The 26,706-nt window shown below is 42.9% G+C and overlaps 1 protein-coding gene across 1 annotated transcript; it reads right to left on the reverse strand.

The window, feature by feature from the left end:
• Positions 1–314: 314 nt before the first annotated feature.
• Positions 315–24,584, reverse strand: NOS2 (nitric oxide synthase 2). The gene is made up of 27 exons (XM_073315043.1): positions 24,511–24,584; positions 22,276–22,452; positions 20,967–21,048; positions 20,339–20,461; positions 20,113–20,261; positions 16,882–17,044; positions 16,346–16,437; positions 15,877–16,018; positions 15,150–15,289; positions 13,740–13,914; positions 13,081–13,182; positions 12,185–12,379; positions 11,557–11,639; positions 11,075–11,219; positions 10,057–10,161; positions 9,861–9,910; positions 9,571–9,745; positions 8,748–8,880; positions 7,984–8,062; positions 6,853–7,031; positions 5,843–6,006; positions 4,769–4,979; positions 4,315–4,402; positions 3,728–3,849; positions 2,855–3,003; positions 1,793–1,987; positions 315–1,129 (listed from the first exon to the last, which is right to left on the reverse strand). Exons 2-27 carry the CDS (start codon positions 22,380–22,382, stop codon positions 1,013–1,015), a joined length of 3,465 nt encoding a protein of 1,154 aa, XP_073171144.1. The 5' UTR covers positions 22,383–22,452; positions 24,511–24,584; the 3' UTR covers positions 315–1,012.
• Between the last annotated feature and the right edge of the window lie 2,122 nt (positions 24,585–26,706).

Here is a 26,706-nt window from a genome sequence, read left to right on the forward strand (position 1 = left end):
TTTTTTTTTTTTTTTTTAAATCGTGTTGTGGTGTTTTTAGAAGACAGTCTCGTGATTTTTGGAGCCTGGCACGTGCTGTTTTGAAAAAAGTTTGGGGTTCGCAATACCACGAATGTTCTAACCGTGGGTAAGCCAAGCATGTATGTCATGTAGACGAGCATTCTGCCTGGGTGAGGGGGTTCCCTAAACTCGGTGGGGCCCAATTCTGCTCCCGCTGAAGTCCAGGGGCTCAACCACACAGATCTCTTTGCAAGCTTGAGTCAGTAACGTGTTACACACTCAAATCTAGTCCACAAGCACAGAGTATTCTCACTATAAAGGCATAATTTATTATAACACAGTGTCGGTCAAATGGGAATACAGAATTTAAAACATACAAAGTGCTTATGTATTTTTGAGCCTCGTTGACATGTTCTCTATAACAGCAGCAAGATGTATCCGAGTGCCATCCTATGAAGCAGGATTTGCAACTTCTTCGTTTGCAGGCAACAAATATTTCAACTTTAGAATGATTATATTACTTCATGTGAACTTTGCTACAAATAGAAAAGCATGACCAGCATTTAAAAGCAACGCAGCCGTCAAGTGATTTCCTTTTAAAGGGGTATTATATACACTGTAAAACAAATCCATATAAATACATACACACACACACACAATCCATTGCACAAAAATATTATTCTAAATCACTTAAAAAAAATCTATATTTCCCTTGTGAGCAGATCTTCTTCTGTATTTAAATAAAAACTACAGGCATTTATCCTCTCCTAAGGTGCATTAAAAAATAAGTTGCACTTGAACTATGATCAAGGTTATAATAAAATAGACATTAAAAAGAAGTCACAAATAAATAGTAAAAGGCTTAATTACATTAAAAAGTCACCTTTTCCTTAAGGCTAAACTTTTGAGGGTCAAATTCTGCCAGCAAATGTATGTACGTGCCTTGACATGCATTGGAAGGAGAATTTGACCCCTTGCTGTTTGAAAATGATCACATACGTTCAAATGCTGGCTAAAACATTAACTGTTGAGTGGTTCTTGGGCTGGTGGGTTTCAAAGCGCTTGCATTTCTCTTGCCCTCGTGTGGAACCATAGCCCCGAATATGTCCTCATGGTATCGCTTTTGGCTCTGTAAAAATCAGAGACACAGAACAAAAACATCAGTCTGGCTTCCCATTATTTAACAAACTGGCTGCTCGTTTTTCAGTTCGTTTGGGTTTGTTCTACTGACTAGTGATGGTGAACTTTTGGTGATGAGAAAAAAATCCTACAAGCTCAAGGATAAGCTGAACGTTGTAACTCTTGTCACTTTGCACCATTCCAACAGCACAAGGCAGCCCCCAGAGCAGGTCTAGTGTCTGTGTGCAGTGTTCGTTCCCTTCTCAAATTCACTGCCCGTCCCCTTTGGGCCAACAGAGCCTGACAATGTTGAGGTTCGGGTCATGTTGCAAAGCCACTTTATAGCTATTCATGGGCAAATCCTGCCCCTTTGGCTGTCCAGGGTCAAAGTGGGGCAGGATATTGCAAATCAGTTTAGGGGTAGAATACTGTAATCTATACATGCACCCTGAGCATTCTCAACAGGTACCTTATATAAATTGAAATAAATCACCCGGCCTTGCATTCTAATTCAGAATGTCTGACAAATTTACGTACACAAATTTGTTTGCTATAATTGTTGCCCTTTCCATTGCATCTCGATAACTACACTGAAGTCTAGTTTAACTCACGCAGGACTCTTTAGCTTCAACCCTGACGGTGGTGAGCATGCACATCTGGCTTCTACACCTACCTTCAGCTGGAAGATGTAGTCTTCAACCTGTTCCTCCGTCAGCTTCAATTTCTTTGTGAACATCTCCTTCAAGGTCTGGGAGACGTCCCTGGCCATGCGCACGTCCCCGCAGACATACAAATGCCCTTCATCTTCATGTAAGGCTTGGTGCACTTCTGCCTGCAGCTTGCTTTGAAGAATGTCTTGAACGTAGACCTTAAGGAGGGAGGGGAGAGGGGGGAAAAAGTCAAATAAGGTCCACTTAATGCTGTCTGAGATCATGGGTGATCTAGATTTGGAGTAGACTTACACAACCCCATCATGCCATGTTAAGGCTCTGACTCCCTCAGTCCAGTCAAACTATAGTCTGCCCAAGAGCAGAGGGGAGAAATGGCTTTAAGCCACCTTTTATACTACCCTGATCTTGAGGCTGGGCCAGTCCCTTACATAAGTTAGAGCAGCCTGAAGGCTGCTCTAATTTACACCAGCTGTCCACAGCCCCAGTAAACCATTCAGCTAGCTGGGGATTGTCAGGGCATAGGGACATGCCAGGCACGCGCTCCTATAGCCGCAGTTGGAGAGAGGGTTGCTTAGGTGCCACAGGTTGCCACCCAATGATTCTGCTCAGCAGGGGGAATTCCCAGAGTGCCTGCTCTGCTGTCTTTCTGGCTGCACCATTTCAGAGACAAATGGCAAAATAATGAGAGCTGGGGTCAACATCTTCCCCAACAGGTACAATGTGCAGGTCTGAACTTGTCTGGGGCATTTAGGGCTGGGGTTTTGAACAAGTTTTAGCTTCACAGACAGTTTTCCATCTGAAGCTTGAATTTGGATACGCCTGTTCTCTTCCTTCTACAGGGCAATAATGTAAAGCTTAGATAGATACACTTTGCTCCTATTGAAGTCAAGGGCAAGATTGGCTCCATTCCTTTGAAGAAAATGGCATTCTTCACTCAGGCACGAGACATAGAAACAAAATATTGAACCCTTTCAAAGGAAAACTTTAAACAGTGCTCAAGCCTTAGCTTGGGGCAGGAGGGGATCTGTATCCCCCTTTCTAGAGGGCAGAGGAATGAAGCTTACTTTAGCTTGGCTGGGTTGCCGGGAGTAGGCTGTGTAGACCTCTTTCAGCACTCCTTTTCTTTTCATTTCTTGAGTTTCTTCTCTGTAGAGATGATCCATGTCTGACTGCCGGCAGCCAAACAACAATGTCATGCCGCTGCCTTTAATTCCTGAAACCAACATTGGAAAGTTAGCCCAATTACCTGCAATTACAATGGCAACAGAGGGCCCCGTTGTCTCAGCAGCTAGTCATGCAAGGACAGGAGCCTCTTTTCCAACCAGCTTTTACCACTGTGTATGTATGAAAGAGCGAGCGAGCGAGGTTCTGCTTTAAGCATCTGCAGCATCATTTAACAGTACAAAATGTCACTGGCAGAAGCTCAACTTGTCTTTATAAGACCAGGCAGGAACACCGCAAAATTCCGGTTGCTTGTTGAAAAGGGTTGTAAGATCACAAAGAACCTTCTCTCTATGCTACAAGCCCCTGTGAAAGAGGCAGAGATGTTTGTGGTCTGCTCTCTGCTATCAGGCATCCCAAAGAGGGTGGGAAGGAGGCAGGGGTATTGGGTATTGGTTATTGGTTGTGTGTGTTTTTTAACGTGAAATCCTTCTCAAAGCTCTTCCTGGGTTGGTGATGTCTGCAGTGTTCCTTGCTCAGGGCTACCACTTCCAAGCACACATTTTTACAGCATTTGTACATTTTTCCCCCTTCCCCCCACCCGCATCACGCTCTTTCACGTCCACCCACAGCGCCCCGCATTGCTGAGTTATGAGGATGAATTCCATGCGGCTTGTATGTCAAGTTAGTGAAAACAGCATCATGCAATTGACATTTCTGGATGAATGGCGTCCCTGGGGGGACAGGGCTCCTCCTGGGGGTAATTCCCACTGTACCTTTCTTTTCTAAGTCATAGAGACGCTGCTGCCAGAAGCTTCTGAATGGAGCAATTCCTGTCCCGGGGCCGATCAGAATGCAGGGCTTGGCGGGGTCCTTCGGAAGCCGGAATCCACTGGCACTGATGTCAATAAAATGCGAGAATGTGGTTAGGAAAACCATCATATGGGGTAAATCCATTCCTACCAAGCTCCCTGAATAATGCTTACCAATTATCTATCGCTAGTGGCCTGAATTTCCACTCTGTTACACTGAAATCAACAGCGTTACACCAGAGTAAATCTGGTGTTTAGAGCGTGGAGAATCAGGCTCTCTATTTTCAAGGCATGGTGAAAAGGCTAATCCTGCCCAGTCCCCTCTGATGTAGGGAAGTGTTATTACCCCTGTTTAGTGGAAGCACACGCATAGGGTCAAGTCACAAAGTGTTGGATGAGGGGTAAAAACTCAGGAGTGTTTGGCCTCCTGATCAATCCATTAGACCATGTTGCCTTGCAATAAGTATGGATATTATTAGAGATTGTTATAACGAAGCTGAACTAAGTACTGATATTTTCCCATTGGCGTGGTACAGGACATGTACACTCACCTGCGCACAAAGCATGGGACTGTCTCCTGGAGAGCTATCGTATTCAACCATGTGCTGCAAACACCATGGTGCAGAGGACCTTGACCATCTAACAGGAGGAAGGGAAAATGCATCTATGAATCCTCCAAAAAAAACCCAAAACCAAACCATCAAGTACTTTTTGTAGAAGTTGAACTGATATAAAAACAAATTGGTGTGTAAATAAATTGGTGTCTACTAACTGAAAACCAAAGATTAGCTGCAGGATATTACCAGTCCAACAGTAATGTTCCCTATTTAGACCGCAAATTTTCATTATCCATTTATATTCTGCACGTATCGACTGAGAGCAGCAGTACAGTATACACTCTTAGCTAAAATGGTATGTTTTATACTGTATGGTGGACCCAGTTTACTTAATCATTGTGCCACCTAAATTGCATTGAACCAAAGAATAAATGTAAGTAACAATTACCCCTTGTCCGGTAGTTGACCACTGCAACTGTCAAATGGATCTCTCTGGGCGTCATGTCCCGTGAGGAGCTAATGGAATAGTACCGGGGTTTCAGCAAAGGCAGCTGAGTCAGTAAAAAAGACGTGGAGACTTGGGTGGAAGGAAACTCTTTCAGTACCTCCAAAATGGTGGGGCTGTTGAAAAACTTCCACTTGTTGTACTCCTCTAAACTCTGAAAGCCAAACACAGCCACAAATGTGAAAAAGGAGCTTTGAGTCTCATTGGGGTTAGGAGCAGGGATATTGGAAAGGTCACTTATGGAATAAGTTTCAGGCTTGCTTGCTAAGCTAGTGAAGCGAGTAAGATTGCTTGCTAAGCTTCAGATAAAAGGAGACTCCCTCAAACCTTAGTCCGCTTTAGAACGCGACTTAGACTGAGTTGTTTGAAAATGTTGGGATTTTTTTTATTTAACGTCTGGAATTAGAAGCTCTGAAATACGTCCCAGAGGTTGTTTTCGCTGACTGGGCCTGGATGTGGAAGTAGAAGGGGGAGCCTGTTTTTGTTTTTTTTCCCAGCCCTATCTTGCCAGACATCCATATGCTCTGATCCTGAAAGCTATTGAGCCGCTGTTGAACTCAACAGACGCTCATCTGGACCTTGAACTTTCAGCTGGTTATTTCCATGTTGAAGATTCATAAATCCCTTCTCTTTGCTTTACCAAACTGTCTGCCAGCACTCTTGGATAACACCTTCCACTTGATGACTTCAAAATCCTTAACTGAATTAATTCTCACCACCCCGCTGGGGGACAAGGAAGTAGTAGTGTTATACTCTTTCAACAGAGGCCCAAACAGGCTACGTGACCTGTCCAGAATCACTCAGGAAATCTCATACCGTGGGAAGTCTTTCATACAGTATTTCCTGATTCCCACTCCTGGGCTTTAGCCATAAGATCATCCTTCCTATTATCAAGGATGGTCTTGGAATAATGCAGCTTACACAGCAAATGGAAAACAGCTATTCTTCATTATTACATGCATTTCTATAGCCTTCATCACAGCAGTGGAGGGGCATAAGTCAAGTCCAAACACTCACATGACATAAGACTTCCAGTCTGTGTTTGTCTCCTTCCTCTGTTGCCAGCCGGGAGAGTTTTTTTAGCAGATGTTGGGAGGGTGGTGTAGTGACATCAAGGAAATACATCAGGGCTTGGGAAAGTGTACAGGGTGGAATTTTCTTGTCACTTGTCCAGTAGCCACCTGGAAATGTAAGGAACACTTGAGAACACTTTCCAAGGAGTCTGTCAGCTGGAAGTGCTGTGCAGATCTCAATGTAGCTGAAAGGAGACTGCACGCAGTGAACCATGTATCACATCTAGAACATAGACCTCAGTTGAGAGGAATGTCTACTAAGGAAACAAACCTAGTGAAAGATAATATTGTAGGTGATCAACGCCAAAAGCTATGGGATAGCAGTGCAAGGTGTTCCTAGAGGAATTTGCTTGTTAAAGGCTGTAATGACACTAAGCTGATTTACACCAGCTGAGGATCTGCCCTTCTGTATATGCACTGAATCACAGAAGATGATAGAACATTCCTTTTAAACAAAGGGAACTGTTTAAACAACTGCCTCCCTGCAAAAAGGCTATCATTTAGCAAGCTTCTGCAACAGAGCAGGGAGAGACATGGAAACCTCTTTTAGGAGACTGATTATATGTTATGTAGTAATGAACACCCTGTATCAATTAGCGTAATTACAGTCACTAGCCAGGTTCTGATCTCCATTACTGTGTCAATCCAGGATCACTCCATTAGCCCTCGTGACGTTACTGTGGATTTTCTTCACTGTGACTGAAATCAGAACCTAGCATCAAAGAATAACTAAAAATTAGGAGTTTACAGAGTAAAACCCTTAGCAGCAACCACTTCTTGCCTAAGAACCGACTCTTCTGTTTTCTGAAGACAACAGAAGAACCCAATGAATACATATTTTGATTTAATGCATTTCGGTGAACTTTTTTGCTTTAAAAGAAAACTCTTGCGGTGGTTTATGGAAAATATCTGTAAAACATCCATTGCCCTGGAGTTGCAGTACAGCCAACTTACCATCATTGCAGGTTTCCAGTCTGATGGTCTGATCAGTTGGTGGTGCATCCTTAACGTGCTCAATGATGCCACTGACTAATTCTGGCTGGTTGCCTGGAAAAATCCCGACATGTTCTCCCGGCAGATAGTGCACTTCCTGATTAGTCTCACAGGAAAGCTTAAGTAGGATGGTAACACGACTGAAATATAAGAAGATGAGATCTGATGAATCATGGTTATGTTGACAGGATTTCCCTCTGACAGTGCAGAATAATACACTTTCAAAGTGGCAGTCGGCGAGGGTTAATTGGTGTTAATTTATGGAGACTTCTTCAAACCACTGTCTGGTTAAGCCAAGCGTCTTAATCAAAATGAGAGAGGTCTTCAAGATCTGCTGATCAGCATGCAGGAACCCAAATAGATGAGCCACTGGAAAGGTCATGCTGTACCAGTGAAGGCTGAATGGTTTGCCTCGCTAAGCCAGATGGCTTCCTGTACGAAGACTGTATTTAGAATGAAGAAGAAAGGGGCTTATTTGAGGATACTGGGAAGTCTTTTATGGATTCTATTTCTAACACGGATATTGTTGTTGGAAATGCCTATAACTCGTCCTTTTCAGCTTGTTTGTGCATTGTTATGGCTCAATTTGCATGACAGTAAGATTACAAACAAGTTATTCGAGTTTTTGGTTTCAGAGTAGCAGCCGTGTTAGTCTGTATTCGCAAAAAGAAAAGGAGGTCTTGTGGCACCTTAGAGACTAACAAATTTATTTGAGCATAAGCTTGAAATGAGCTGTAGCTCACGAAAGCTTATGCTCAAATAAATTTGTTAGTCTCTAAGGTGCCACACGTACTCCTTTTCTTTATTTGAGTTATGGTTTTTTTCCATTCCTTTTTCGCAAAGGGGACACTTTTTTCTGAATTAACTAGCAATTCACATTGGATTTGGTGAATTCATCAGAGAAAAGGTTTCTGTCAGATTCCACGTTTAGTGTCAAAATGCTTTGTGGTGTTTGCCTGTTTAGAGTAATGGTGTGAAATTCAAATCTCCTTCTCAAACACCTACAAGGTCAGCCATGCTTGGATCTCAGGATTTTTTTAAACTTCTAGCAACAACAATTATTAAAATACCTAAAAGATCTAGGTGCCATACCTGGATTTTAAACTTTGCAGATTCTGCCTGAACTTGAGCGTCATGGGAATCACATCTTTTGCATGTATGTTTCCAAGTGCTGTGGGGGGGGAGGGGAAAGAGGCCACAGTTAATCTAAGTTTTATTGATTCAATTTATTTTAGATGTCGTCATGTAATTGTGGAAAAGACCTGAGCTGCTTTTGACCCAGGGCACCTCCAGCTTTTTTAGTAGTTAATTGCCCTACGATAAATGCTATGGTGAGGAGCAAGTATGAGAACCTATATAGACAACCGTATTTAGAGAACACACTGCACCGCTGTTTGTGCTCATTCTATGACAGAAAATCGTTCAATCTTTGGCCTTTCTGCTGAGGCTGACAACATGGCTTCCAGCTGAGGTGTTTTTTGTGATGTCTTATCGAACTTAAAATAAGAGACCGTGTATTATCCCATCTAAATCAGGGCCTTGCTGCTTCTACCAACTTGGTGGAACATCAGATCTATCATCCTGCATTGTCAGAGCTGATCTCATTCCTACATCATAGAATATCAGGGTTGGAAGGGACCTCAGGAGATCATCTTGTCCAACCCCCTGCTCAAAGCAGAACCAATCCTCAATTTTTGCCCCAGATTGCTAAATGGCCCCCTCAAGGATTGAACTCACAATCCTGAGTTTAGCAGGCCAATGCTCAAACCACTGAGCTATCCCACCCCCCACAATTCCTCCTTAAAACCTGAGCATGTGAGATGCAGAATAGGTACAGAGAGAGAAAGAGAAGGTACCTTTACTCAAGTCCAAAGGCTGGGAGTCATATGCTATCCTGTAATTCTTGGGATTCCAGGTTTCATTTGAGGTGTACACCTTGGGTAACTGAATATTGTTTTTTCCACGGATGTCAAAAGTCTCACAGGCAGTCTTTTTTTAAAAAATAAAAAAAAAAAAATCTTCAGATTATTCATGTTAAAACTTGCCATTTTTAGTTTTCGCTGATAATATTGTGCAGCATCTACCTCAAACAATACAAATTATTAATAATAATAATAAATAATCATAGTAATTATATCAAGTAGAGTGCCTGGACCAGATTTTGATTTCACTTATTCCGAATGTGAATAGATTTCTTCACTGACTTTAATGGGGTTACTGCCAATCTACACCAGTCTAATAGAGATAGGATCTGGTTAGAAAAACTGTTAGGGCTGATTTCTGCCCCCCTGTGTAGCCTTCCACACAAGTAGTCCCATTGAAATGGAACTATACGCAAGGTGGCAGAACTGGGCTCTTGGAAATAAGACAGTGTCCCAAATCACTCCTGAACTTCGGGGAGTTAAAAATCCAAACCTAGATGTAGATCCTTCACTCTTGCAAATGGTTCCTGTCATTATAATGAACTGAACCAAAACCCTGGATCCAAAGCGACATCCCCAACATGTTGTGGAATTGAAATCCAGATCTGAAGTGGGCAGTTGGGTCCCATCATTAATGGTAGCTGTGTGTTGTATGTAGCTCTTACCCCCCCAAGTTTCTTTACAGGGGCAATTTAGCTGGTGGAGAGCCAGGAAAAAAATAGATGCAGCTGGGACAGCTGTTATATACCGTAGTTACCTTGAATGCATTAACTGCCCAGGTGCGAAAGGCTTCTTCCTGCCCATTAAGTTCGTCCCCTTCTCCTGTTTGGGTGAGCGGAGAGGCGCCTAGCTGTGCAAGCTTTTGGTCAATGGCATGAGCGAAGGCACAAAACTCTGGATACATGGTTGACCCCAGGCCAAATACAGCATATCTGCAGAAAGAGACATAGATGAGTCTTGGAGGGATCAAGTTAGTGCTCCTCCTTGAACAGCATGATCAATTAAAGGCAATAGATATGATCAGATGCAAATTAGAGGCTTTATTACCTGAATTTTTTGCTCAGCTGTTTCAGAGTGAACAGGGCATTCTTCAGTTTCTGTATAAAATAAATAAAATGTTTCATGTTGCACAAATACTTTTATTTTACATTATCTATAGGGTAAGGTCAGATCCAAAGATCTCCCCATTGGGTTTGATGGGCTTTGGATCAGACTCTAACACAGATTTCTCTGTTAAATTTACCTTTCCGTTGCCTGGAGAGTCACCATTTCCAAAAGTGCTGGTCACCACTAGAAGGAGGGTTTCTTTTTCCAGGTCACTGAGCTTGTACTCATCCATGCAGAGGACCTGGAAGAGACCAAGTGCATAAGATATTGCTATGGGGCAAAAATGAGGACCAGCTTTCGAGAGCTACGGTCTTTTCAGGTCACTGCTGACCCAACCTGGGCGGTAGCATGAGCTAGCATACAGGGCAGTGGCCATGAGTTCTGTTAATTGCTCTGCCACTGCGTGACTTTGCTCAAGTCACTTCACCTCTCATTTTACCACCGCATGTCTGTCTTTTCTAGTTCGACTGTGAGGCCTAGATCCTTTGAAATCAATGGAAGTTAGGTACCTTTGGAGATCTGGGCCTGAGTTCTCAGGGAAGGGACTCCGTGTTTGTACCTGTCTAGCATCTAGAAATACGGGGCCCCACTCTCAGCTGTGTCCTCTGAGCTGTACATATAGTAATAAATCCTCACTATGGATTGAGTGAGCAATCAGCAGCAATGACCTGGTTGACCTACAGCAGCAATGACCTGGTTGAAGGTGAAGTGTGAAGCTTCACCAAGTTAGCATAGAGCCCTGTGACGCAGGTAGGAACCGATGCAATAAATGTCGTACTCTACTGTGAGAATTTGTCACTTATCCGAATTGCATGACTTCAGGTGTTAGATAGGAATTTGTGCTGCAGTTGTAGTATCAGGATATTTCACTGACTGATGCCATTAAATGGGTGTCAAAGAGGATGGAAAATAGTGTTTCCTATTGCAACAATAGTCTGTGACTAACAAAGAATGAGTTGCAAGGTACACCAAAAATACACTCTGGCCAGAGCTTGCATTCCTTGGCTATTCAAAATGTCCAGGGAATGTTTGTGACATCTTGTAGACGCTGGTAGTGCTGAGTCTTCTAACTCTTGTTCTCCAGTGGGTAAAGATTTCTCTCCTTGCTGCATAGAGGTGCAAGGGAGGTTTCAGGGAAAAGGACAGACTCTTACCTTGGTATTGAAGGCGCAATTGAACAAGGCGCACAGGTTGTTGGCCAGTGTCTCAGATTTCCCAGTCTCGGTTGCATAGATCACTGTTGCCTTGGTCCTGGCCGCCATCGTTTTCCGCACCAATGCAGCTGCAAAGAACGCAGCCCTGGGAAAAGTCATATGCAGCTTGTCATTTATTCACCAAAACATTCTGACCTGATTTACAAAAATACAGGGAAAGGCTGACTTGGAGGATGGCCTGGGGCATTCTCCAGGGGAGTATATTTGAGATTGGCCTAAACAAACATTTCAGATGTGAACAGTATCAAATTGTGGGTAGTCTGGGTCCAGACCCAAGTGATTCAATTGCCCCTGATTGCTGTAATGAGACAAACCAAAAACCTGGAAGTGGAGTGCCTCTACCCTAACTTTGGGATGGGATAGATTGGCTCTTCATGGTTCAATCCCATATAATATTTAAGATTTTTATCTGGGAACCTTACTTTGCCAAAACTCTGAACTTGATCTCCCTTTTCTTTGGCCTGCGTTTCTCATCGTGCCAGACATGTGTTTTCCAAGCCTCCACCTGGAAAAAGACATAAGATACAGGTCTGAGATCTTAAAAGAATATGTACACAATTTCTTTGACGCCGATCAAGTCGTCCCTTGAAACAGTCAGATTACTTTGGGAATCTACATCTAGGGTCCATTCTGCAAATCCAAGCCTGCTCCCATCCACTTCACAAATGCAGGGTCAGCCTCTCTGTTGTGTCCAACTGCATTTTAATGACCATTTGGGAGTATACCGCTAATGATATTTCTTAACAGAAACTGCTGGCCTTATTTCCCTTCCCCCCACCCCCCAACATTAGAAACCCTGCGATTACGGTATGTCGCCATGAGCTAATTTTACTTCACAGGCACCACGACTGGCAGTTAGTGCGAATGACAGTGTTTTTAGTTCAGGCAGCACATTGCCTGCTTACTTATTTGCATTATCGTTGTGTGTAGGAGCCCCAGCCATAGACCAGAACCCCGTGGTGTGAAGTGCTGTATGACCCCTGGACAGGATGGACCTCTTGTGCTGTGTTTTTTTTAAGTTGTCTGCTGAGATCATTCGGTGGCCCTTACCTGGTAATAGTAGAAAGGTGTGAGGACATAGTTCAGCATCTCCTGGTGAAACACTGGGGTAATGCTGCCTGATATCGGAGGCACGAGCCAGACCCAGTCGGCTGGGCACCCTCCTCGAAGGCGGTACTCGTTCTGCATGTACTTCATGAAAGACTCCGCCGCGGAGTGGTGATCCATGATGGTGACGTTTTGTTTCTAAAAGAGTTGGGTAGAGAAGTCCATAAGCTGATTGTGCCCCATGTCATGGAGCTTCACAAATAGGTGCAATAACATCTAAGGGGTTTATATCGTGTCCATCACAGTGGTTCCCAAGTGGGCTTTATGGTACCTTCTGCTTTTCTCCCTGCACTGGTTATATATAGAAGGCTTTTTCCGGGTGGAATACATACTAAGGGGACCTCATGCCTTACTCAGAAGCATCCAGCGCTAACAGTCATTTGAGACTGGCACTGTACTAGATGGACCCTTGACTTGCTCAGCTGCAGCGCGCTTTATAGTCCCGAAGATCACCGTTTTCCCCCCCTGCGGTTTATCGCCCCAGCATCGGGCGAGCAAGTTAAACAATGCCTCTGATTCATTTGCCCACCCTTTGACTTGTTTTGGCTTCAACAAGTGTCCTTGGAAACCAAGCTGTTAATCAAATGGTGCTTTTTAGCACCTAACTAGGAAGTTAGATTGCGATGATTGAACCTTTTCCACAACATCCCACCCCATCCCGTTTTTAACTGGCAGCCAGGGGAAGAATGGCTGCCACATACACACTGCTGAAAATAAAGGGCCTAGTGTAAATCAGGAGCAATTACACTGGAGTCCGATTGCTGTAAACCTGTTGCAAGGGAGAGGAGAATCAGGCCCGGGGTGTGTGTTGTCTCTTCGTATATCTGTCACTGACTTACTTGGAAACTATGAAGCACGGCCACGTTAACCTCTATCACCGCTCGATCTTTCCATAATGAGGAAAGTTTGTTGGTTTCCAGACCCATCCTTCTCCCTACTTCCTACATGTGGGAAAAAAAAGAGGAAAAAACAAATTTAATCCTCAGGACAAAAATCTGGGTCAAAATTTGGGAGTGGTGCGGGGGGAGGGGGGAAGGGTTAGATATGGGGGAGGGGGTTTCTCACTGGGTTATATGGTATGAAAGGGGAGCTGTCCCCTATTATTATTTGTATTGTTGTTGCATCTGGACGCTCCAGGCATGTGCTAGGAACCCAATGTGCTAGGTGTTGTGCAAAGACAGCCCCTACCCCAAAGAGCTTACAGTATTAAAGAAACAACCACCCCTTCACATGCGACACTAATAACATGAGTGTAGTAAAGCAGAAAGAGTTTTTAATTTGCCTTTGCCATTAACGACTCTTTCCTAATCACCACTAGTTCTCCCACCATTGCTGCTCCCAATGGAGCTGAACTAGCAACAGTGAGATGGTTAAGAAAGCACTTGGTTGAGACAAGGCCCCAGAGTCCTGCCCCAACCTGCACAGGGCTCAGTGTAAAACCTGGTGCTCTCCCTGGCCTCTTCTACGCAGATTCACTAAAAACCCTCTCGACAGTTACCTGCAGGATATTGTAGCGCTGTACGTCACAGAAGTCTCGCACGCCTATCTCCGTCCCCATGTACCAGCCATTAAAGGGGCAAGCTGTAAATTCCAGGCCCCCCACTTCAAGCAGCATATTGGCGACCGCTGGCAGCGCGTACCACTTCAAATCGAGTTCCTTAAACCATTCATACCTTTTTTAAAGAAACATTTTGAACCGTTAGTTAAGAACCCTCCCCTGTGGTCTCCTTCTGAGCACAACCCATGCCAATCAGGGAATAGATAGGAACAATCCTGTCTGTAACTCAGCAGTGCAGCACAGGGTTGCAAAAGTTCACAAATTTTTCACTAGCCATGTGAAAATCAAGAATTCCTTGCTGAGGAAACTGGTGCATAACCTCAAAGAATGTTTGAGCTCTTTGCAGTCTCTTCACAAAATAAACAAGACAAGAAAAATAAGAGAGAGAGAAACTGACTAAATTATTTGCTCATCGCTAATCACTACAAGCTATTTGGCAAATGCTATAGTAGGTAACACAGTACAGGACTTCTGCAAAGAGAGCAAGAGGGTAGAGCAGGAAATGAAACCTACAATAACCAGATCTTCTGCTGGTGTAAATCAGCATAACTCCACTGAAGGCAACAGAGTAACATTCATTTATAACAACTGAGGAGCTGGCCCTATATAATGGCCCCTCTCATGAGTCGCCAGCAGGGTTTCAACCTTCAACCCCAAAGCACAGACCTGTACCACTAGATTTTAAGGAATAAGTCTATTAGCTGGTAGCCTTTGTAGGTAGACTGCTGTCCTCAATGAGCTGCTTGGGCCCTGATTCAGCAGAGCACTTAAGCACCTGCTTGACCTGGAGTCACTTCAGTAGGACTTCTTGCATGTTTGATATTAAGGCCCCAATTCAGGCCAGTCCTTAACTTTCATGGGCATAAGTTCCATTCACTTGAGTTGGACATGACTTTAATGCAACATAAGCATGTGCTCATGTCCCGACTAACAGTGCTTTCTTGAATCAGGATGCAAGTGCTTTGCTGAACAGTGTTAGTCTTGCTTAAATGCTTGGGTGAATCAGGGGCTTGTTGAGGGCAAGAAGACCCATACCCTACAAGTGTATTACAATAGCACTCAACTGCACGCTTTTTAAAAGCAATGTACTTTTGACTGACTATGACTAAAACAGAGAAGAGAACTCCCAAATACTTCCTGCAAAAATGCTATTATCCTACATTCGTTTCAATGTAACGTAGCTGCCTTAACATACATTTTTATCTCTTGGGTTAATTCAACATAATTTCACCTGAACAAAGAACTAATAAAGGAACCTGCCACAGGTCACAAGCTAATAAACTGGGCCTAACAATAGCTTAGTAGTCAAGGTACGGCACAGATACGATTATCTAAATCCAGCATGCTTACTTTGGATGTTCCATTGACACTTCAAGGACAAGTTCTGGCGGCAGTTCAAATATTTCTGGGTCTTGGCCGTTTGCTTGGAGAATCAGTGGAATGACATCAAAGCGGCCATATTTGGGCTTCCACCCAAGCTCGATGCACAACTGTAAGTGAAGAAAGTGGGTTTTGTTTTGTTTTTTTTTCCATGGGTTTGAAGACAAAAACATGTTAACTCTTTACATGCTGTCTAATGTTAAAAACTACCTTCCCCCATCCCAATAAAGCCATGCTGTGTTTGAGTAGGGCTCCACTGTATGCCCAGATTGAGGGGTACTACATAAATTGCCTCACCCCAGAGGTAGGCCTAGGAGGCAGCGTGCCTTAGAGACAACCTTGCTCTGGAATGGATGGAGTAATTTACTGCAGGACTATAATAGCAATAAATTGCAGGCCCCCCCGCAATGCTAGGTAAGATGTGCTGGTTGGTGCATTGGAGCCAAGGCTCCACCCATTCCTTTCGCCCACCCGCATTCCTCCCTCCTGCTCCAGAAAGGTACAGAACAAAAAGCTGTATGAAATGAAGTCTTCCATTGACCTTAATGGGAGTTTGATCAGATCTGTGGAGTATTTTTGACCAATTGAATATAGAGGGCCACATAACAAGCTACCTACATCAATCAGATAGATGAATATCTAAAATCTGTTAGATGAGCTAGATAAGTGGGATGGTGAGTTCTGTTTCAACACTTACCTGTGTAAACTCCACAGTAGCTGGGTCTCCCAAGATGGAGCCATCTGGCATTTGGTACCCAGCATATCGGATGAGCTGGCTGTTCCACAAACGGAAATCATGTTTCCCATCAGTCCTCTGAGGGAAGACAGTGATGGCCGATCTACCCAGAGAGATTAACTCCCATTAAAACACAGCAAGTCATATGCTTCTGGATTATTTTTTAAAATTATTCCTGCTAATTTACATTTTGTAAACAAATTAAAAACCCAGCAAAAACCCCTCGTTTTCCAGGGACTGTGCAACTTACAAACCTTCAAGAAATGATGATACAGGATAAAGGAGGGAATTAAGGCTGGAGACGGGGGGACCAAAACTTCTAGACACTCCAGAGTTTTTGGGGTGGTGGTGGGGATTCTGAATGTAAACCCAGATCTGGATCCAAAGACTCGTGTTTGGAATACCAATGTTGGAATAAAAAAGCACATACCTGATGTTTCCATTGTTTGTGGCGTATTCAAGATGACGACAGATATGTTCAAACATTTCCTTGGCTGTAGTACAGTTACGTGCATCAAACACCTATATGTTCCCAGAAGAAATACAGGAAAAAATTGATTTAGGAATGATGATTTAGAATTATTTTTCTAATGAAGTTCATTATCCTAATTTAAGGTTAAGGTGCAATGGTTTAGATTAGTATCTGGATACAGGATTTCACTTTTATCTCATCTAAGAAGAGTTCATCTTCATCTTTGCTATGTGGACCCAATAAACGTATTTGTGCTTTGCTGTAATGTACAGGAGATGCATTTCCTCCTGTTGCTTAGCAGATTTTTAATGTGTTTTGAACCATACACAATTATTTGATTTGTCTCTGGAATGAGGAACCAGTTTGTATTGTCTGAAATACAGGCCGTATCCTCAGCTGGTGTAACTTGGCGTAAGTCTGTTGAAGTCAATGTCACTATGCTGATTTACAGAAGCTGCTGATCTGCCCCTAGATTTCTATAATCAGTAACTCACCTGTAGGTTGGACCATTGTATTCTCCCAATGCATCTCGGAGCATTTCTCCATGCCAGTTTGGTTGCAAAAATGAGTTCATCTTTTGTCAGCTGGTAGGTTCCTGTTTTTTCTATCTCTTCGGTTACTGATTGCATTCGCTGCTGGTGTTCTTCTGGTTGTGGCCTGTAGAATAGGAAAAATCATCAAGAGAAACAATGAGCTATGCTTTAGGCAGAACTACTTTCATTCACAAAGGTGATTGCAGAAATATCCTCTAGGTCACTATGTTGTGGGTCAAGAGGGTGGATGGGTGTAATTGAGGACAGAATTTAAGCTCTCTGATTATAAGGGGCTCCTCCATGAAGCAGAGGATTTAGACAGATGGGGTTTGCTTTTGCCACAGAATACAGACACAGGCATAGGATTTTCTTAGGCACCTGTGCAAATTGTCATTCGGCACAAATGGATGTTGCAAGAGAATATCCATAGATGGGCTGGCCTCAAGGTTCGATACTTGGAAATGACAGCGATCTACCCAAAATACACCATCAACGGTGAAAATATTTGCCACCTCTCACAGGCATCAACAAGCCTGTGGCCTAGAGGAAACTGCCACTGTGCGTCCCATCGCACCTCTTCCCAAAGTCCCATATTTCTCTATTGTTACAATTGACGACTTAGTATTTTTAAGCAATGGAAAGAAAAGGCTTATCTAAGCGCAGGGCATGAGTGTGGAGGGAGACAGGGCCACTGCTATAACAACTGAGGTCAGATCATAATAGTTCCTTCTGGCCTCCAAATCTCTGAGCTGTCCTTGTTGCGTGTGAATGGCAAATTAATTAACTTATTCAGGAGCAAACAGTACTGGAAATGCAAAGTGTAATGTTTTAACCTTGGTGCAGCTCAGTCCTCTGAGCACTCAGCTCCCATCTCCATGATACTTAATACGTTAATGGAAGCTGCCTCTTTCTGCCTAGCTTCCCATGTTAACTTGTTTAGGAAGATATGGACTTTCCAGGTTTGTATGTTAAAATCCATGAAAGCACTGGAAATCTATGGGTGGGAAAAAATCCTGCATTGGCAGAAGGATGGTGGAGGTGGCCTAATGGATACCTGTCCTCTCTGAGTTCTAATATTTTAATACAAAAGTGTTTCTTTTGAGCAAAGTGTGTCGAAAACTCCACACCAAAGAGGAGGTGCTGGGTAGTTCTCTTGGCCTGAGATGCTAACCTCTCAAATTCTTTAGGTTGATAACACAGAAAATGAAGACACAATATTGGGGAAATATTTATCGTGGCACAGACAAACTGGTTTGCTGGCTGATAAATAGGATGAAAATAGCCTGCAGAGTCTGAAAGCACATGTTGAATTTCACCAGGATGAAAGATCAAGGGCAGTGCGTGAGAAGTGTAAATCAGTGTGATCAAAGAGCCAAGTTTCTGACCATGAAAGCTGTTTGTACCTGAGACTGGGGTTTTCAGAAGGGCTCAGGTCTCAGAAATGGAACCAGATTTTACCAGGAGCATTGAGCCGCTTTGAAAATCTGGACACTGAGCTCTTCTGAAAATGTGGCCTTAAAACTCCTAGGGCTGATCTCCTTCTCACGTGCCAATGTGGGTCCATTGACTTCAGTGGCGTTACTTATGCTGGTGTGATGAGACAGGAATCAGTACCGTAGATTGAGTTCAGCATCTGGCAGTGGGTTCAACTCCCCTTTGATGTAAATGACACCAGGGCTAAATTTGGCCCATACTTGTGTGTTTGTGCTGCTGGTGTGGGAATTTGTCATCGGTAACAAATGTACATTTTACTGCATTATTAGTTGACAAAGATTGTGATTCTGAAAACATTTATGCATGTATCAGCTTTACTCCCCTGAGTAATCCCATTGATTTCAATGGGATTACTCATGGGAGTTAAGGTAAGCATGTGCGTAAGTGTTTGCTGCATCTGGATCAAACACAAGACCAGAGTCAAACTGGGTCAATGACCCGACAAGGAAAGTGCAACTAAGATGCAATGATGCCAGGAATTTCTGAAAGTGCTTGTTTCTAGCCATGCAATTAAGCAATTGGAAGTTGTTTGGTGTTATGAGATTTCATAATCCCTTGATTACTACAAAGAGTAATTTCTTCTTATAAAGTCACCATGAAAGCAGAACTTTAGCAGACATAAAAGTGCCGTGTGGGCAGCACAAAAAGAGGAAAGGAAGCAGCTATAAAATGAGCTGCAAATCAGTGTCTCCTTTCATAAAAGTTAATGTGGGCCAATTTAAAATAACTAGTGTGTTAAACTCAAGAGCATCTGCATCACTGAAGTAGCTAACTAGGAGACCTAGTGCATGATCCTGTAAAGTGCTGAGTAAGCCCTGGATGTGCTGAGCAGCTTTAATTCCCATTGGCTTCAGGAGTTGCTCAGTATCTTATAGGATCAAACTTTTATTTACTAATTCCTAAGGCCTGGAAATGGTGGCACTTGAGATGGACTCAAATGTTCCAGCGTTTCCCACATGTTCACCCAAAGTGGTGAAATCACCCTCCCTTCTCCATTTTGAGAACTATAGGATACAGCCATCTTTTATGATGCTAGGAAATTCCCCTGAGCATGCTCAGTAAGCCTGATAGGGAGAGAATGAGAAGACTCTGCCACGCTGAATGGCAGCAAGTTGCCTAGAAGGCCAGTAACTTTACAAGAAGCCCTAAACTATGGGAAATGCTGACATAACATGTACCGCCCTTGAGCAAAGGGTGCCAGAACACAGAGAGAGGGCATTTAAAACGCCAAACTAAAAGCCGTATCCGCATTATAAGGCTGGTCTCAATGGGCGTTACTCCACTCTAGCGCTGTATTAGCTTTCCTTGCTAAGAAACCAGACGTGGAGAGACTTGTTTATACATGGATGTTTATGGACGGATGGTAACACTGTTTTTAAAAAGAGCCTTCTCTACGCTGCCTATTGATGCATTCGCCTCAGGAGGGTTAAGACAGTTAAAACCAGATTGCACAAAGCACTCAATAAAGTCCATTCTTATATTCACTGAGGAGGGTGGAGACTTACAGGTAATAGTACCTACCATTTCAGCATATTATTAGTACAACTAACTCACTAAGAGCACATAATTCTTGTCCCTTTCTTTGACCGGATGGTGTGTGGTAGGGCAGTTCGCAGCTCACGATGAAAGAATACTAAGAGGCATTCACATCCCATAGATGGAGCAATTAATTCAAGAATGAAGTTAAAATGGCCTTACTCTTTAAGTGAATTGTAGTATTGATTGATGAATTCTATCGCCTGGGGTAAAATCTCTTCCGGTGGGACTGGACTGTCTCTTGGGCCTTTCACCAAGCCTTTGGGGTTCATGAGTGCTCCTTGGCAGGCCTTGGCCTTGCAGTTGAGAACCTGCAAAGACGGAAATGTTAAAAACAATAATGGCACCCCACCAGGGAAAGTTGTCCGTTAAAGTTTCATGGTCTTACCTCCTTTGCTGTCTGGTGCAATGTGTCGTTAAAGCTGTTTCCATTTCCCCAGTTTTTAACTTTTAAATGTCTCGGACACCCAGATATTTGGCTCATGGGTTGGATGCCGTTCTGCGGAGGTTTCTGAGCAAAGAGAAAAAGAAAATACAAATAATCTTTGAATTCATCATGTAACATTAAACCATTGGACTAAATTTATCCCTGGTGTATTTGCCAATCGACAGAGTTTCATCAGGGAAGACTGGGATTTCTCAATGTGTGTTAATTGTGGTGGTCCAAGGGAAACAATGAACTGGATGGTCTTAGAAATAAGACACGCTTGTAAATAAAGGCTTGGACTTTCAAAGGAGACTAAGGGAGTCAGGCACTCAAATCCCACTGGAATAGGAGGTGGGTATCTAACTCCCTAAGGCACACAAAAGTTTTGGGTTGCACAAAATGAACAATTTGGTGACACTGACATGAATTCACAAAATATTTTGGTGTCACTGAATCTGGTGGTTCCCTCCCCTCCCCGGGGAGGTGGGGGGGACAAAAAAATTTCAGCTGAAAAATTTCACTCAGCTGTCACTGCGACCCCTTAGCATCCAGTACCAAAGTTAGAACTAGATTGTCTTCTCTCACTGACCTCTCCTGCAGTTATGGTGCGCGGCATCTCGTCCTGCTTGTTGCTCAGATCATTTAGCTGGGCGGCTTCTTCTTTTGCAAAGCTTTGAAATGAATAAGCAGAATCTGATTTAGTACAAGAGGCTTAGTTTTTAACCCATTGCCATTTACTCGTGGGGTGAGTAGGCACACAGTGTCTGAAAACAATCCCGACTCAATAAGCCATGTGTTGTCAACTCAAGGGAACTGGAAACAGGTAGCAGGTTGTGGCCACCATTTCCATATTGCTGTGTCCTAGAGTATGAAAGGCTGAGAACCACTACTATAAACTAAACAAAGGAAATGCATCAAGAAGCTACCACTGTGAACTAGTCATAAGAAACAGACAAAGAGAAGGAAAATGTTGAGAAGATCTGTTTTCTCTAGGGAATAGCTGCATGAAGCTTTCAAATAGGCCCAACCTCGCGGCGGGCACATTAAGCAAATGGCTTTCTTTCTTCTGCAGGAAATGAAGGAAGTCCATGCAAAAGGCCTGACTTTTGAACTCTGTTCTTCCTTTGTCATGTGGATGCAAGGTTTGAGAAGACAAGAGCTAGCCTGACAATCCTGGAGCAAAAGAGTCCGCTATTGACTGGCAGTGATGGCCTTTAGATAAATGTCCATCTTAGGGCCAGATGGTGTGTCCTTTGCTCTGACTGGTGAGCGGTGACTCCCGTGGGAGTCAGGTTCAGGATTCTTTATTTCTGATGTAAATAACTTTCACTGATAATAGTGAAAAATGTGGAGCCAGGGAAGGGGGTAGACACCAAACTTTGGAACGTAGGCACCAAAATGGGTGAAATCCTTTGAAATGAGGGACAGTTGAGAAGCGTGCAACCTTATTTTATACACCGTCTTTTGTGCAAACTGTATCCCAAAATGCTTTACAGAGGTAATAATACAATTACAAGGTTAATAAATAACTTGGCCGAAGTCCACAACACACACGTATGTGGATCTAGCCATCCATAGCATGCACCATTATATACTTTATAGAAAACAGAGACAATTAAAAAGAGAAATATGAAAGTTTAAGGCAGGATGTTCTATGTCACAGTGATGTGAGTATGTCTCACAAGGGAAAACTAAAATTTACCTCACCTAGGTCACTTGGCTGCAACTGACACGCAGGAACAGTTATCCCTCAAACTTTGTCCTTTAAAATGATTGCTTTGGCAATTCTTTACTTGTACCTCTGAAACCTCATGGTGCTTTCCCAGGATCTTTTCTTCTTAAAGGAGGGAGAGTGTAGGAAAGCAGTAAGGGTCAAATTGAGAGGAGAGAAATCTTACCCGTGAACTTTCAGGACAGCTTTTTCCACATTATTGTTTATATCCTCCTTGGGGGACGCTTTCCGACCGGTTTGGGGCTTCAGTAGGAACTGCCAAGGGCACATCATTTTCGGTCTTTTTAATTAGCCTGCTGTTTCCAAGCCCTGAAGTCCTAGTTTAGGTGATGAGGGGTTTCGGCTATGGAAGGAAATAAAAGGAGGTTATACACGGTGCTTGAATTGTAATGAATGCTGGGACTCGAGCAACTTTTTTTATATTCATAACTGATGCACCAAGGCCAGAGGGACCAGGGCTATGAACTGCCAAGCCTAGAGAACTGCTCAGCCCTGGCAAGATCCTGGCACAAATTAAGCACTGGTTATACAGTGCTCAAGGAGGCACCTCCCTCTTCAATCAGATGAGGGAATGCCACAGATTTATGGACCTGCTGTAATTAATAGCCTATGATTGAAAGCTGAACTGCTACTAAGGCCCTGACTCGGCAAAAACCCTAGGACTCCCTAGGTCAGTGCTTTGCTAAATCAGGGCCCAAATTCTGTAGTAAATACACACCAAATAAAGGAGGGGTTCTCCATGCCAATCAGAAGCTGTAGACATGTTTTATTTTACACCTGCTGCCTATTCCTAGGACACCACAGATAAAACACATATTTGCAATGAGGTTCCAAAATGCTCAGATCAAATGAAATTCAGAGCGTAATTAGGGTCTGGAAAACACAAGTGTTCCAAGTTTAGCAGAAATACCCACAAGAGCTCTTTTTTTAGTTTTGTTTCGTGAAGGTTTGTTGGGTGTCACAAAAATATTTTTCTTTATTTGAACCTCTGTGTTTCGCAGGAAAACAGGAGGCAACACCTGTTGCAGGAAAACAGGAGGCAACCTGGCCTGTGTCATTAACAAAGCAAAGATTCCCAGCTGAAAGTTATTCTTCCCCAGGGAATAAAACCAAAATACAACTTGCAGCACTTTAGAGATTGCCAGAGCCAAATAGAAAGTGAAGTTTGTGGATTCCAGGTTCTGTTCTAAATGTGGAACTGAGGAATCTTGCATGGGTTCTAGATTTTTGTCAATAATACTATAGCGTATCTATAACCCATGTAGCAAACTAATCAGAGTTTAGGATGATGCTCCATTAATTGTCACAGGCTGATCCCGATTTTGTCTTGCTGTCCTTTTGGATTTGGGCTTTTCTGCTCATCTTTGATCCTAAAGCGAAGTTTCCCTCCTTGGGAACACATAGCAGCTTGCTGGGTAAAAGTGAAGCTACTGCATTGTTTAAGTTTTCTGTATAAGACAAATCAAAGACTGCGCTGTAGCCAAGAAGGTCAAAAGATAAGGAAAGAAAGAGAAAGACGTTCTTTTTTTCCCTGTTATAAATTGTTTACTCTTTTTTTTTCTTTATTGTGGTAATATTTATGAGCCCCAGTTGTGGCCTCTGTGTTAGGCGCTGTACACATAAAGCCCAAAAAGACAGTCCTGACCCCCAAAAGCTCACAATCTAAGTAGTTCAGTGTAAGAATTCAGACCCAGATTTTGATACCCCTATTCACAGTGAGTAACCCCGCTGAAAAGAATACAACTACTAATGCTGGAAGGTCCTACTCAATGTAGGGGTGTTAGATTCTGGCCCTTAATAAAAGTAAAAAGAAGAGGAAGATAAGGGTGTGTAACAAAAATATCTGCAGAGTTACCACACTGGAAACAATGCTATCACATTACAGTGCGATGCAAAACTAAACTCACCCTGTCATTCATTAAAAGCATCTGGTCTTTTAGGCTAATTTGAATTTTTTTTTTTAATCTTCTGATGATATAATTGCTGTGGCTCAGTCTTAGAACAGCAGAGGCGTCCTGGGATTTTGACTAGGAGACCTGTGAGCAGCAGCTTATACGGAAAAGTTTTAGGAAGTCTTGTCCCACTATCTCAGTGCAGCCTTCCTGAGGTGGCTAAGTGCACTCTTTCTTCATTTCTCTTTTTCCATTCATTGGTGATCAAAATAAGTCCCTTGTTCCTTTAGATCTTTTCAACAGTGTTAATTCAAAGAACATTCGTGGCACTGCTCTTACTTGTAGCAAGGAGGGTAAAGGTTTCAAGGCAGCATTACAGGGAACCGATTTTAAAAACCGGTGCTGTTTTAGTAGGAGGAAAAAAAATACAAACAGCAATAAAACTATTCCACTTGCAAGCAGCTATTACTGCCTGGCCAGCTGCTCAGTTAAACATAAATTTGCCTTACCTTGCTTTCGAGAGAGGTTTTTCCAAGTGTGACCAAGAGATGGTCTTCTCTGCCAAAGTTTCTTTCCTTTAACCTTAGAGGTACTGTGTCCCTGTTGCAAGGCAAACACATTTTATACTCTGCTGGGGTTCGGTATGCAAAGCAGAAGGATGATAGCCCAGGTTCAGGGATTTCCCTTTGCAATGTTCTCCATGTGTTATTTTGCAGATTGAAAGGGAGTGGTTGATGTTAGCTAACACTCTGTGATACATCTACAGTTCCTGATATTTCATCAATTCTAAAACATACGAGCATCCCCTCCTCCACTGTCTAGATTTCTGTCTGCTTTGGTAATCAGGAAATTATATCACAATAAAGTTGGCTCTGACGTTCTTTTGAGTTGGTTTATCAAGCCAGCCCTTTTACAAGAAAAGCTCTATGGATTCTGATAGACTGATCATCCGTCTATTGAATCTTTAAACCAGGGACACAGAATTCTCTATGAAATGCTCTAGGATAATTTAAAAATTCAGAGGAAAGGAAATCCTTCTCCATAGCTTTTAGGCATAATTTCTAGAGGAACCTTTTAATTTTTATAGAACCCTATTGGCCTAGGCCCTGATTCAGCAAAGCACTTAAGCATGTAGTTAGTCCCTAAGGCTCTGTGCTTAAGATGAAACATCGTCCCTGTGCTTAAGAGCCCTGCTGAATCAGGGTCTGAATTCTTATTGAAGTCAATAGGCTTTTTAAAATTATTCCCCCAAGACATTTTAGTTCCTGCTGCCTCTGTTGTTTCCTGAGCGTTGCCCCTATGCTCATGCCCAAGGCGTCAGAAACACAATAGAGAAACTCTTTGTACCTCACCAACTTCATATTGCCGGCACACGTCAATATTTATGAAAGGCAGAGGGACGATTAAGAGACTGTGTGGGGTTTTATTGTACAACCACTGAATTTCAGACATGTAATCAAAACAAGCACACACGGAAAAAGTTTCTACCTGAAATGTAAAGCCAGTAGGAATAACAGCGTAAACCCAGTGGCATGTAGTAGAAAGGTTTTTGGCAGGCTCTGGCAGCCAGAATAAGGAACACTGCTAAGCCAGTACAGCCGCAGGGATTTTGGCTGGAGTTACTGCTTCATAAAAATGCGGTATGACTGAATAATATGATTTTTAAAGGAGTTAATGTTTTAGATTTTTTTTTTCAAGTTACAGACAAGTCTTAAATCTTCTGAGTAATATAGCTGCCAAAATCATTAAGATGATTCCACAAGAGAGATTTATGAGTGTTTATGTGTGGATCAGAGGGTGGACGACCGGGCTAGGTGTCATGATGTGGCTTTCAGTTTTGCATCTGTCCCCGTCTCATTTGGATCATCTTGGGTAAGTCACATTCCCTGTCTGTGCCTAATTTTCCCCATCTGTAAAATGAGGCTAATGCCACTTTGCTGACTACGTAAAGCAATATGAGACCTAAAAATGAAAACTGTGTGTGCGAAGTAGGATTATTTATGTAGTCCGATTTCCCCTCAGATGTAACCAGACCTAAACCTCATGCAACTCCAAAAAATGTATGTCTGTTTAGACTGATCACACATCTGGTTGATGAACCATTTTCATGCTCCTTTTCTTTTGCTCTTTCTGGACATTAATGCCTGGAAGTTTGCAGAATGGCTGCTCAGTCAATGTCCATATTGCTATGGGAATGGGGAGATTCACTAGTTTATAATAATACCTAGCTCTTTCAAAGTGAAGAATCCCGATTTTACAAATGGGGAAACTGAGGCACAGGACCCAATGAAATGACTTTCCCAAGATCACCCGGAAGGCCCATGGCTGAGCCAACAATAGAACCCAGGTCTTCAGAGTTCCAATCTAGTGCTCTATCCACTAGGCCTCCCAATGAAATGTTCAGAAAAATAGTTGTCATTTAGTGCCAACAGATAAGCCAGTTTTGTGAGACAAGAAAAGGCTATTCTAAGTTCATATGGGGCAGATTCTCCCTCAGAGCCTCTTTCCCCAGTGGGGCTGCAGAGGGTAGAATTGGCCCCCTGGATTTTTTTTTACTTTTCACCCCCTTACTGGATTCCCCCCAGTATTCCTCTAATGCACAATGCCTGCTCCAATAGGTTTGCCTGGTAGGTCTTCAGATAATAATTTTCCTCAGCATCACAGACTGATGGCTAAATTCTGCCCTGTTCTGCAGGACTGCTGTA

This window comes from Lepidochelys kempii, chromosome 17 (assembly GCF_965140285.1).
Source record: "Lepidochelys kempii isolate rLepKem1 chromosome 17, rLepKem1.hap1, whole genome shotgun sequence".
In the NCBI taxonomy this organism is placed as follows: domain Eukaryota; kingdom Metazoa; phylum Chordata; order Testudines; family Cheloniidae; genus Lepidochelys; species Lepidochelys kempii.